A 12,939-nucleotide genomic window follows, 5' to 3' on the forward strand; every position below is an offset into this window, starting at 1 on the left:
TAGAAATAAAAATATAAATAGGATAAAATAAGATACAGCAGGATAAAAAAAGAGATAAAATAAGTGCTCTGTAGACCAGCAGTAAGATTTTAAAATCTATCCTCTGACTCACAGGAAGCCAGTGTAGTGATTCAAGGACCGGTGTAATATGGTCCAGTTTCCTGGTGTTTGTGAGGACTCTGGCGGCAGCGTTCTGGATCAGCTGCAGCTGCCTGATTGATTTTTTGTTAAGACCTGTGAAGATGCCATTGCAATAATCCAACCTACTAAAAATAAATGCATGGACAAGTTTTTCCATGTCTTGTTTGGACAGAAGACCCTTAATTCTAGCTATGTTTTTCAGGTGGTAATAGGCAGATTTAGTGATAAGCTTTAGATGGCTGTTGAAGTTCAGGTCTGAGTCAATAATTACACCAAGATTTCTGGCTTGATTTGTAGCTGTCAATGACATAGAGCCAAGGTGAGCACTGATCTTAGATCTTTCATTTTTAGGGCCGAAAATGTTCACCTCTGTCTTCTCTGCATTTAGCTGGAGAAAGTTCTGGCACATCCACTCATTGATTTGATGAATACAGTTACTCAATGAGAGTAAGGGACTGTAGTCATGTGAGGACACTGAAATGTAGAGTTGTGTGTTCCACTGCTGGTTAGTACCCGAAGCCTTCTGATCTTTTACCAGCTGAAAAAAAGAGCTCCAGGGTTTTTACTGAGGTATCCAGGGTCAGCCTTACCTTTATGGTTGAAGTCATGGATATACTCAGGACAGGAGGTGGATACAAGCTTTCCTGGAGGCCCTTCAGGCCAACAAACGATGCCGTCCCACTCCGGTGAGCAGAAACCCTCTGCAGAGACAGAAGCAGAGCGTACTTTTACAAGTAGAGCCACAGAGTGCTGTTCTCCCTCGGCTATAGGCGTTTACAAGAGCAGTAGTGCTGCATGTTTTCAATGATTCTTCTGTCCTTTAAGAAGTAGGCCAGGTGCATGAACTTTACACAGTATGTAAATGAACGCTGTAGAGCGGCCCTGTCATTTATGGGACGTCAGACTGTAAATGAGACCTTTTGTTTGTTGCGTTCAAGGACAACACGGGTCACTCAGAGACAACTTCCTATCTATTGTCATGTAATTTGGCAATTATGGAATTCTCCACATGCTGACCTTCTGCATGGAATTGGTATCAGTATGGATACAAGTAATAATTTCTATATAGAATAGAATAAAAAGCCCCTCAAATGTTGTTTTGTCTAAAACCTTAAGAAAAAAAATCATCTCAACATTTGAGAAGCTGGAACCCTTTAAGCTTTAATCTGTTATCAAAATTGATGCCAATTCATACAAAATTGATCAACTAATTTATTAACACATTTTTTCAGCGTTAAACCTAATTATTGGGGAACTCTGTTGTTCTACTCCAGCTCAACTCAATTTTATTTAAATATCACTTTCTATACAAACATGCAGCCTAAATTGCTTTACAGAGCAAAACTAAAACCACACAGACAAAATAAATAAATAAAGGAATTAAAAATGAAAATAAATGTAATTTTGCAAGATTAAAAAATAAGTCAGTAGAATAAAAAAAAAAAAATACCAGGTTTTACTGTCATTCTAGTGCAATTTTTCATTTCTTTTTTTTTTTATCAGATAAGACTTAAAATGCCCATAATTACAAGGACATAATTACGATCATTATAATAATAACAGTAACAACAACAACAACAACAACAACAACAACAACAATGATTTACTTTTTCTTTTAATAGAAAATCTTCTCTCTTGTCATCTTTGGGGGAAAAAAATACCAGGCAAACCAATTTTTAAAAAGCTTTTAACACCCTGTCATTACACTTTAACTTAGTTTATTTCAAACCAGGATTTTTTTCAATTAAAGTTTCACATTTTTGAGATTGTGGTGAGGAACATTAAACATGTAAAAAGTTGTATGGGAATGAGTATAAAATTGACTTCTGCCTGTGTCCTGAAATCTATTAACATGAAGAATGCACAACATGAAACTTTGTAATCTAAACTTGTTTCATACAATGAGATGCAGGTTCAAAGGAGGGAAGAATAATGCAATTTCCAAGCGTAGAGCCCCTTAATAGTCGGCTAAACTGTGGACCTCAGCCCTCCGATAGTGGGAGCAAGTTCCCTCTCCCCACAGATTCCTGGCAAACGCCTCTCTTATGGCTTGGCATTTATGTTGTATTATTGAAAACATCTGCCCTACTTTGACCACTAATAAGTAGCTACGGATAAAACTAAAACTATCCTCTCTTTGCACTAGATCCATTATTTTCTCATTCCTGTAATCAAACTTACAAAGAAACATCTGAAGCAATGACGACATGCTTTTTATTTGCCTGTCACTTGGAGCGCAAAATTAAAGAGCAGACTGATTTCTACAGATCTCTGGTGGGAGAAAAACAGCGTTTAGTTTTGAAAATCACACTGACCACACATCCTGGGAGTAAAAGTAGAATTGCTGTTCACTTTTGCCATAGGTTTTTATTACCAAAGGACCACCTACTGACAGGCTTAAATTAAACCCAGAACACACACACATATATAATTTCCCGTAAATTTCTTGACCACGATTTAAATATAAACGTGACTATAAGGAGAGTTTGGTATTAGTGATGTAACTGGGGTTTTTAGTATGGTTTTCTTTCCCCCCCGACTCATTTGATTCTGACCTGCAGATGTCAAAACACATATTGCATTTTCTCCTGATACATGCAACCTTTTATAATGATTGCTGATGTTATTCTACACCCGGACCACAAGCTTGAAGGCTGAGCTATTTTCACACTGCAAGGTCTGGGGCATTGAACCCACATCCCTCCACTGTCCTCTCCAGGCAAACCTCAGTGTTTCCCTCAATGAAAACCTTGTCTCAGCCACGTAATGGAGACTTTTGTGTATTTAAAGCACAAATGAGAAATAAAAACAAATAGGAAAAAAAATGCTGAAATGCAACCAAAGCTGAGGTTTTAAGCCTCACACGGGATCTAATCCTTTCTCCGTGAACCTGGAATTGCACAATCAATTCATTACTCGGAGCAAATCCCATCTTTCACACCAGAGTTTTAAAATAGTCATCACTCCACATCTCTTATAATAGTTCAGAAAACCACGAGTTTACAGTGCCAGAAAAAAAAAACGCTCTGGGGGTGGTCAGGCAGGACACAGGCACAGATGTAAAGCCAAAAAGTCCTAAAAAAAAATGCACGCTAGCTGCTATTCTCTGACTTTTCCTCAACCCACAGATTCATTCTCACACCACAATGCAAGAAGGAAAAAAATACTTTTTTAGAGAATTACAAGAGGGAATTCTGTCCAAGTCCTAATGACCACTTCAAGGAAAACGCTTTCATGGGTCACCAGAAAGCACAAGTAATGCTTTCCTCGAACATTATCTCAAATCTTGACAGCCTCCTAAATTTTACTCAGCATCACAGACAAATCACTGCCCAGACTTTAAAATGATTGCTGCGTTACATAATTACAAACAAACAACCAGATGAGAAGTTCAAATCAGGGTCAAAGGAAGTGAAGTCCAAGCAATGCATGTGCCATTAGGCAAAAAAAACAACTCAAATCAAGCATGTTAAATGAGCACGTATGTGTTTATCCAGGCATACGACACATCGGGGACTTTCTTTTTCCCCTTTATTAAGGTAATATGTTTATCTTCATTCCGTCAGCTGTTATGTGATTGAACACACATGTGCAACCTTCCAAAAGAGGTCACGAAACAGCCACTCCATACAGGATGAGTCACATCCGGTGTGTGCCAGCAGCGTAAAGTAAGCAGGTCAGCTCTGATGTGCTAATGTACCCCCCAAAACAGCATCTCAAGCATTTCATAGAATCACACCCAGACGGTCCTGAGGGGCTTGTTAGAGTCCGGATTCAGTGGAACCGTCCTCCCTGATGTACTGACTGACAAACAGGTCTGTGGAAGAATATACAGGGCTGCGACTTCATATTTTTTATGTTATTGATTTTCTTATTTCACTAAATAATTCATAGGGATACACAAATATTGATTCATTTTCACTCAGTATCGTAAACCAACAACTACCTGCTTCTACAGGTTAGATAATCCATCATTTTGCATTTTGATTTATTTAAAGAGAAGTTCATAACCTGTAGTTTATGGACATCAGAGGGTAAGAAAGGCTAAGGTGTAATGAGAAAAGATGGATAATTTAATATTTCATAACTAGCCATATCTAAATGACATCACTACAGCCCTGACTCTTCAAATGTATGTGCATTAAGCTTTAGATACTTTGGCTTTCAGAGAGCAATTGCCTGATAATTGAATTGAAATACTTTGATAAAATCAGTCAAATCAGCTGTCCAGATCAGCTGAATTATCAGAAATATACGTCATAATTTATCAGCCTGATATACAGTCATGGAAAAAAATATTAGACCAACTTTGTTTTCTCCTTGCTTCCTTGTTCATTTTAATGCCTGGTACAACTAAAGGTACATTTGTTTGGACAAATATAATAATAACAGCAAAAATAGCTCATCAGAGTTTAATTTAAGAGCTGATATCTAGCCACTTTCCATGGTTTTCTTGATAATGATTTTGGTTATTATCAAGAAAACCATGAAAAATGTCTATATATCAGCCCTTAAAGTAAACTCTCATCAGCTATTTGTGTTGTTATCATTATCTTTCTCCAAACAAATGTACCTTTAGTTGTACCAGGCATTAAAATGAACAAGAAATTAAAGAAAACAATGTCTAATATGTTTTTCCATGACTGCATGTATGTCATATATCCCACATTATCTAATATGTAAAAGTTAAATAAATAAATAAATCTGCTCTTACTCAGGTGGGCTGCATGATGAATCCCACCTAATCATAGTTTATTAATAATAAATAATAATAATACATTTTATTTGTAATGCACTTTACATTACATGAAATCTCAAAGTGCTACAGGTTAAAAGCATAACATTCTAATTATAAAAAGGATAAAAAAAGGGAAAAAAAAATTGCATAGGTAATGCTCCTTAACACTATATAAGGGCAGTTGTTGTGTGCTCAGGTTAAATAAATGCCATTCAATGTGTTAATTAGTGATCTTTAAGTGATTTTGTTCCCTTCAGACGGAGCCAGGTTAGCTGTTTCCAGTCTTTATGCAAAGCTGCTGCTAGCTGAAGCTTCAAAGCATCTTTAGATCACACATGAGAGTCGGATCAATTTTCTCATCTCGCATAAGCCAAGCAGCCAAGATTGCTTAAAATGCAATTATGTTCCAATCAACAAACATTATGTAAATGAGAAGACAGCTGGAGGTTGCTGGTGCAGTGTGACACCAGGCTCTCAGTCACTTGGACATGTCAGGATGCATTAAGCGTGATGGTGGTCAGATGGGCAGCACGCACTCTTATCATAGAGCTGCCTAATGTTGGACCGACTGCTCTGTTCTGCATTAGCATCTGTTGCCCTCCTGTTACTTTGAGAAGAAGCATGGCGTCGTTATGTGACCCCTTGACATGCTACACTAGCTGCTGTTCGGCGCCTGCAGTTCTCAATAGTAGCAATTCTGTCATATTTCTTAAAATCCAATTTGGGATTTGTGGACATTTATCAAAACCATAAAAAAGTTTGGAAATACCATGCAGGGTAATGTACTGTAACTAGTGGGAATGGTCAACAAAAGCTTTTGTGTTCTCAGTCTGGAAGAAAACATTTTTAATTATGTGTTTCATATACAAGGGGGTACCGTTTCGAGGGTCGAAGAATTCACTGCGACCACAGTGCACTGGGGTTAAAGAGAAAATAATATGATTGGTTTGGCTGTGGAATCCAAAATCCTCCTCTGAACAATCAACTGGGAAAATGACAGTAACCACAATGAGATACAGTAGATGCTGGGGTCTGCTGGAAAATAGACCTCTTAAGACACCCATAAATACACAAATACACCCCAGGATCAGCTTCGCCTTCAATCCCAGCCTCTGGAAAGCCCCCGGGAGGACAAAGGAAACCGTACAGCATTTCATAATGTAACCACCAACTTTAAGTACACATTCAACTGCCTGGCAACTGCTCCAGTGCTCTGGGCAAAAGTATTTGATTTGAACTTATCAGCAATAAGTAGGCAAAATCTCTTAAATCTTTATCCATTTTTAACTTTTTTTAAATGAAGCATGACGGGGGTTCTCAAACGCTGATGTGTTCACCTCATCAGCTGATAAGTATAAGTCCCTATAATCAACAATCACGTCAGTACAAATCAACAATCACGTTCAATCAAGACAACAAGACGGTCTTTACAGTCTCTCACATTTCACTCTTGCGATCATCACTCTTCTGCTGTGCTTCACTTTGACAGTTACTGTTAAACTGTGATTGATTTCTTCCTCCGTCTTTGCAGCTTTTTCCTCTTACTGCTCTAACATCTTATTGGCACCCCCTGCTTTGTGTATTACGTGCATTTCCAATCCGTGTCCAAGGGGTTCTGCTCTGTTTAGCCCCTTGGGGGGATTTATTGCACCCCCCATTGAACCTCACGCTCCAGCTGGAATTCATTGGGGAGCTCCCTCAATAGCTGAGCCCTTTTTTTTCCTGACAAATAAGAACAGTTTGCTGCGTTAAATGGCTCAGTCTCCTTTGACATTCTCGGACTCTGAGAAGCTCATTGCACGCAGCAGAAAATCAAACTATCGGAGATCTAATCAAGGCTAATAAAGTGGGAATCTGAAATCGCATTAGCCTGTCAAAATCTCACACACCCAACAAAATTAGTTTTCTTCCGTGTTGCTAAGCAAAGACTTTCTGGATACAAACTATAATGGACAGGCTGATTTTTATCTGGTTCATATCCAGAAATCAAACATCAATACTGTAATCCCTTCGTCATTCTACAATGGCAGGACAAAAATGGCCATCTGGTTAAAGGAGAAAACAATGGACCAACAGCTACCCGCCCTTTAGTGATTACAGATGTCCTCGCTGTAACAACAAAATCTGACATCCTACAATAGATTTAAGGAGAGATTTTTTTTTCATTTCGTCATAGGGCCAGGCAATAATTAAATATGTCAATTTGCTCTCTTTCATGATCAAATCAAATATAGCAAAATATACAATTATGTCGAAAAATCTGATTTGAAGATTTCCTTTTTTACATCATACTAAGTTCAGTGCAAACTGGCCTCTGACTGGAAACTTTCCAGTCACAAGCTTCCCCAACATTTAAGCTCTTTTACACAGAATAAAACAGTGCCTACATCTCAGGACAGGCTTCTCTCTGCAAAATAATGGTGGAGAATAATGTGTAAAAGTCCCCTTGGAACCTGAATATTGGGTAAAATATAAGTTGTGCTTTCCAACAGCAAGATTTTCAATCATGACGAACCATACTAAAAACATAATGTCATTAGCGGAGGTAATGACCTCCATCATCTGGTCAAATTTCGTATTTGTCCATTTCTTTGGTTTATGACCCAATAGCTGCAAAACCAATTTTCATATTCATATGCAATATTTGTTCGATGTGCAAATGTTAGCATGCAAACATGCTTCACTTCACATGTTAAATCATCGTGTTAGTTTGTCATTGTGAACATGTGACTCATATGTTGTTTCTCTACTCACCAGGTACTTTGTGCTTTGACTTGATGTTCCCCTCACACTTCTGCTTGGCTCTGAACAACAGGCTGATCTGTTCGTCTTTCGTGAGCACGTCATCCGCGCAAGCCTGCAAAATGACAAAATGACATGGAGGTGATTAAAGGTAATATCGTATTGTAAATGGCAATTTTCAAAATGCATGTTGTAAATGCCAGGTTCTACTAATAAACAGCATCATTAAGCAATTTCTGATCGACCCAAAAGGCTATTTTTAGGGCGCTTTTTAAACTGAATATGTGTGGCCCCATTAGGATCTATAACAAAGGTTCTGGCCTTTCTTGTGGAGCAAAAATGAGCATGAAATGCATGTCGGCTCTCATATAGCAAAACATGATTAAATAAACAGTGAAATATTGCGAGGCAGAAGTACTAAATCTACATTGATGGCTGACATTGAAACCAAATTGAAAACACTCATTATGTTTAATGTTGAATAAATGTCACTTTTTCAATCATGGCTGACTCTGAATAAACACTGATTCTCCCATTATCTAAATGCTCCGCTTAGCTGGCTGCCCTCGCTACCCGGCCCCGGATAAGCAGATGAAAAGAAATTGATTAATTGATAATTAAACCTGAAACAATCTGATAGCCGGCTGGTGGGGGGCTGCCAACTTTCTGTCTTTCAGAGGCTGCAGCAGGCTCAGTTTCAACATTACAGTGAAGATATTGGCATTAAATATGACATTTATAATATTATAGTATGACTTTCCATGATATATTGACAATAAGGGGATTTCTCAGCTGTTTCCAGCAGAGAAGTAATAGCCATCCAATAGCTGAAAAATGAAAGTCTTGCAGAAAACTCCAAAATGTCAAAAGTTTTTGATATCAAATCACAGCATGGGTTTTTTTTGCGGTGTTCCTCAAGGTCTTAGTGTCATAAGAGGTTGAAAAACAAGAAATGAAACATTTTCATGACTTTATTCACACAACATTTGTAAAACATGATACTGTTCTGTAAATTAAGTGCAATAAAACCTTTGCTGACATCACAGGCAAAGGTTTGAAATGGTTTTGTCATCTGAAACCAAACCAGTTCACAGAAAATAAGTGCTTCATTCAAAACAAATGTGTCTCATAAACCCCTAAAATAGTTTTCCCCGATGCTCTTTTAATTTAAAATATTTTGGCGGGAAAGTTGGAAGCACTGTTGAGACAATATTGATTAAATGTTCGTTTTTCAAGTTTGAAAACATGACCCGAGTTTAATGTCGATTTAATGCCGTTTTTTCACCATTTTAACTGTGATGCTGCAGTTAACCCATTGAAGCCTGGAAAGCGGATGTGTCGTTTTGTAGTATTTGTATAAGCTCTCAAATACTTTTTGAATTTCATTTCTATCTGCTACAGAGGCTGAAAAATCTATTATTTAGTAGAAGAGTTGACACTTCTGTTGAATTTCTAGAAAAACTTCAGGTTTTAGGGGCTTATTTTAAAATCGCCCAGAGGTTTTACAGGCAGTTTTAGGCGTCAATGGGTTAATGTTGATCTAAACTTATTTTTCTAACCTTTCTAACCATACAGAGTGCGGGATTTAAAACTTTTGCTATCTCCAGACATGATTTCCTCTTCACAGCTGCCTCACTGCCTTCTAACCACCGCTTTCTGCATCCATGGTCATGTCGCTGCAGGCAGCTCGGTTTAAATCCGGTGCCCTTCTGTGAAATATTCTTGAAAATGTACACTGCTGACATTTTCTCAAATGGAATATGAGGGGAAGCAACAGGGTGGCCGGGACATTTGACAGCCTGGTCCGTATCTGGAAGGTCAGATTAGATTCTACTTTGACCACAACAGTCCCACCCCCATCATGAGGGTTCATGAGAAAAGGAGCATATTTACTTCTGTCTTAACTGTCATGAAACCAAAAAAGACTGAATGTTTTCCTTGAATAAACAGTATCCGTTTCACTCGTTGTTTACAGTCCCAGCTTGTATTCCTGTGGTTTTATCCACCGTGTGGTCACTAATCAGACATGACAACGTTATAAGACGGACAAAAATGCCATTTTATTCCCAACATTTCCTTACACCTTATATGTTCTCAGCTTTTGAACATTGTGTTTGAGAGTGGCGTGGTACTTCAGGTGTGGTTTTCCAGTCACGGAAACATTTTCCATTCTAATAGGTCACACTGACTGGCTAGCTGTTTGCACGTGGATCACTTTTGGGCAATGACAAATGTGACTGTATTGAAAATGACCACATTCATTTTTAACAGAGCATGACAAGAAAAGTGGAAATGAAAACATAGAAATTCAAGCCCAGTGCTAAAACTGAAGCATAGATCAGCGCACAAATCATTAGGATTTTCTATGCTGTCATACAGAGGTTTTCATGGTGCTCTGAGCCAACGCTGCAAAATGCAATATGTATCCGCACAATGAAACACAAACTAACGTGTGTGCCATATAGTGCGCCTGGAGGCACGGCCAAAAAAACTCCTCGTCTTATTTCTTTGGTTCAGTGATGCAGAGCAAACAGTACAAATTAAAGACAGACGCTTGCTCAACGCAGCTGACTCCCTGACTGACTGCAGTTGTGTTTGTCAGCTTCGGACACAAATTACATGTCAGGATGTAAAGAAATATTATTCTGCTCTCAGGTTTGTGTAGTGATGGATGGGAAAATAATTGGCAATTCAGTCCTGACATGCAGAACAAAAAGACACGTCGAGAAAGTGAAGAGGTACATCCATTTGACGTATAAAACCAAAGCAGTTTGAATTTGTTCTTAGGATATAATTATCTAATTAAGTTGTCTTTAAGTGCAATTTGTTGACACTGATTTCTCCATGTCTCTCTTGTAAATGAGATTTCAATCTGGCCAACATCATTTGTTTGTTCATTTTTCACATGTCAGATGTTGTTTACTACAGACTCTATCATTTCTGAGTGACAGTAAACTAATAAAACATTGTCTGGGCTGTGGGTAATTGCATACTAATATTTGTCTTTAGGCATTTAACAAGCTTCATTTACTTGTACATAACTGTCAATAGAGTCATGAACTAAATAAAAAATAGCCAAACAATAATGTTAAGGCAGTCTGTTTCGAGAAAGTCTCATTATGCAACATAACACCATTATATATTGACATCGTTACATATTACATATTACATATCATTATATATTGTTCATTTCATGCTACTTTATACTTTCACTCCACTATATTTTTGAGTTCATAGCGTACTTTTCACTCGACTTCACTTATTTCTAAATCTTTTGCTGCCTATCAGGTTAATGATTATTTTTTTTAAAAACTATCAAATCAACAAATAAATTGCAATGTTTTATTACATTTAACCACCAAGCAGTATATAAAGACATTTAAATTTGCTCCACCTTCACCAGCTGCAACACTGAAGTTATGAACACATACAATCCAATAATATAATACATATCAATTCAAAATTTGATTGCAGGACTTTTATTTATAACTAGAGCGAAAGACATTTATTAATTTTTATTTTGCCATTTATTTTATTTATTTTCTCAGGGTTCATCTCTAGGACTGGTTGACAATATAATGGATTGTTTGTATAATGTACAATAATAAAAGCCTAAAAAAAGGCATTCTGAGTACCTTCTCTTGTTCATATTGGTGCAAAAATCATATAAATTATATATATATATATATAAATTGTCATTGTGGCTCAAAAACTCAATAGATCAATAGGGTTCTACTTGTTACAGAGTATTTTTTACTTTCTGATATTTCTATTTTCAATTACCTCTGCATATCATATTATTGGATTGTAAGCAGCATTTTAATTTGTAGCTGGCTGAGGTGGAGCTGTCAGATTAATTTAGAGCAGTAAAAAGTGCTTATGTCCCTCTAAATAATAGAAATACAAAGAAAATTGTAGAAAATGGAATATCCATGAAATTACAAGTATCTAAACACAGAACCTGAGTATTTATCCAATGTACCATAACTGGAATAGTTATACAATAGCAGTAGTTGAATAATCCACATGTTATCTATTTCAGTAAAGCAAAGTTTTGTTTTCTTTCAGACCTTCTAAATCTGCATGTTGATGGAAAAACTAATTTGGGAACAAAGACATGTATACATTGTCTCCGATGCAAGTGCGTAATGTCGTGATCATAAAATTAAAGTGTAAATACAGAGCTGTCGTGGATTTGCTGCACACAAAACCATAATACCTCAATCCATCAATATTTTCACTAGTTGAAGCCCTGAAATAAGGATGTCCAGTCTGAGAGCTGAATAAGGTTACAGAATGAAGACGTTTATGGCTTTGCACAGTAAACAACCACAGATGGAACAACATTTGACCGCAGGTGAACAAGGATAGATACTACCTGTTTACAGTGCTAACTTTGCCAATATAGAATATTCCACTGGACGCGCCTGAGACGTTCGCACTATTTTCATCTGAATAACCGGCTGGTGTTACTTCAGGTGAAAGCTGAACCAACAGGAAACCACAAACACTGAATCTGGATGCTAACTGCTCTGAAAGGACAAGTGTCATTATCATCACTGCATAGTAATGTAGTATTAGTTGGTTAATATGTTTTTTCACCGTTTGAATGGAAATGAACAGGCATATTATTTGTTATGTGTCTATTTCGTAATATATGTTGCATTTTCTATCATCAGGGGTCATTTTTACTTTAGTCAAACATGTCAAAGCGTCAGTCAGTTAAATTAGCTTTTCTTGTTTTGGCTTTTTTTCTCCCAACTGGTAAATTGAAGCTTCAGTTCCAACACATTAAGAACAAATATATTAACCTTTACAGCTCTGTTTGAGCCCCTTAATGTGAAACATTAAACTAAAACGAGGCATGGAGTTTCAGGGTATATTTTCTTTCTCCAAAGGCAAAAAAAAAAAAAAAAAAAAAAAAAAGGAGGAAATTTCTTCCTTCATGTGCAGACGCCAGCTCACAGGGACATAGCAGAGTATCATTTACCATTTTAAAAAGAGAATCCTGGGTAATAAGTGTGCCCCCTGATTATTTCTGAAAACTATTCCTCCTCCACTGGCCAGAGTCCAAACCTCCAAAGTAAACACAACTCTCACGGGGAGAAACATGGACATTCTTATTTACTGCAATTCATTCAAAACACAGTAATCTTTTTGTTAAATGCTTTTTGCCTGTGTGCCAAAATGAAAATTAGAAAAATACACACACACACATATATATATGTGTGTTTTCATCACTGGTCGCTAGAATACAAACTCCACTTGAATAAACCACAAGTTTGTATTTGTCTTCTCAAACTGCGGCTTGATGACTT

At 37.2% G+C, this 12,939-nt stretch overlaps 1 protein-coding gene across 1 annotated transcript in view; it reads right to left on the reverse strand.

The window, feature by feature from the left end:
• Nucleotides 1-12,939, reverse strand: part of pth1r (parathyroid hormone 1 receptor) — a 66,367-nt gene that overhangs the window by 24,833 nt on the left and 28,595 nt on the right. The window contains exons 2-3 of the mRNA XM_059344549.1: nucleotides 7,634-7,736; nucleotides 732-842 (exon numbers count right to left, since the gene is read on the reverse strand). Coding sequence (XP_059200532.1) covers nucleotides 732-842; nucleotides 7,634-7,736 — 214 coding nt within the window. The remainder of the gene's footprint in view (nucleotides 1-731; nucleotides 843-7,633; nucleotides 7,737-12,939) is intronic.

This window comes from Centropristis striata, chromosome 11 (assembly GCF_030273125.1).
Source record: "Centropristis striata isolate RG_2023a ecotype Rhode Island chromosome 11, C.striata_1.0, whole genome shotgun sequence".
Taxonomy (NCBI): Eukaryota; Metazoa; Chordata; class Actinopteri; order Perciformes; family Serranidae; genus Centropristis; species Centropristis striata.